The following is a 1,060-nucleotide window of genomic DNA, read 5'->3' on the forward strand; positions in this document are numbered from 1 at the left end:
GTTAGCTCCATGTCCGTCTTTAATATGTCTGCCAGTGTCTTCCTGCTGACACTCATCTCTCTTGACCGCTGTGTCTCTGTCCTCTGGCCAGTGTGGACCAGGAATCACCGCACACCTGCCCGGGCAGCCCTGGCTGCTCTAGGGGCCTGGATTTTTGCCCTGGCTATAGCTTTCCCAAATATCATTTTCAAATCAACACACACAGAGGATGAAATCACCTTTTGCTACTCTGACTTGGACCCCTGGAATGAGACAGGAGTTGATCAGGACCACTATGATGCCCTGGCTGAGAGCCGCCTCTGGTCCCTGGTGCTCAGCCGTTTCTTCCTAGGTTTTGTGATCCCTCTAGTCATCATCAGTGTCTGCTATGGCCTTATAGCAGTCAGGCTCTGCAGTGGAATGAAGATGGTCAAGTCCAGTAGGCCCTTCAAGGTCCTCACAGCTGTGGTGGCTGCCTTCTTCCTCTGCTGGTTCCCTCATCATGTGGTGTCTATGATAACAGTCTCCGTGTACCAACAGCCACACCTTGAAGATCTTTTGCCATTCCTGAGTCCTCTTTCCTCTTCCCTGGTATTTGTCAATAGTTGTCTCAACCCTTTGCTCTATGTCTTCATAGGCCGGGACTTCAGGGAGAGACTGCTCAGATCCCTGCCAGCTGCCCTGGAGAGGGCTCTGAGTGAGGAATCTGGCCCAACAGGCACCACGGGGAACAGTTTTACCTCTGCCTCTCCAGCCACTGATGCTGAAAGCCAGGGGTTATGAGGAGGCCCCTTCTTCTATGATCTTTCTTCATGGACCACCTCAGTGTCATCTGTGTTCCAAGCTCTAAAAGACCTCCCAGCTCTGTCATTTTACATTCTAAGGAACCTCTCACTGGTGGCATTTCTAGTTTTAAGGGCCCTCGCACTCCTGACATTCCAGGTTCCAAGGATGCTTCCACCTCTGACAATCTATGTGTTTTCACATGCCTCTCACTGAATCCCAATGTTGTATTCCACATGGTTTAGGACCTTTCGTCTTTGGAGTTCCCAGCTCTGGGTTCTAAGAACTCACCAGTTTC

General features: G+C 50.8%; 1 protein-coding gene across 1 annotated transcript in view; it reads left to right on the plus strand.

Moving 5' to 3' along the window:
- Positions 1–762, plus strand: part of LOC123240793 (N-formyl peptide receptor 2-like) — a 12,183-nt gene extending 11,421 nt beyond the window's left edge. Inside the window, exon 2 of the mRNA XM_044668511.1 lies at positions 6–762. Within this exon, the coding sequence (XP_044524446.1) occupies positions 6–762 (757 nt within the window). The remainder of the gene's footprint in view (positions 1–5) is intronic.
- The last annotated feature ends 298 nt before the right edge of the window (positions 763–1,060 follow it).

Source organism: Gracilinanus agilis, chromosome 3, assembly GCF_016433145.1.
Source record: "Gracilinanus agilis isolate LMUSP501 chromosome 3, AgileGrace, whole genome shotgun sequence".
Taxonomy (NCBI): domain Eukaryota; kingdom Metazoa; phylum Chordata; class Mammalia; order Didelphimorphia; family Didelphidae; genus Gracilinanus; species Gracilinanus agilis.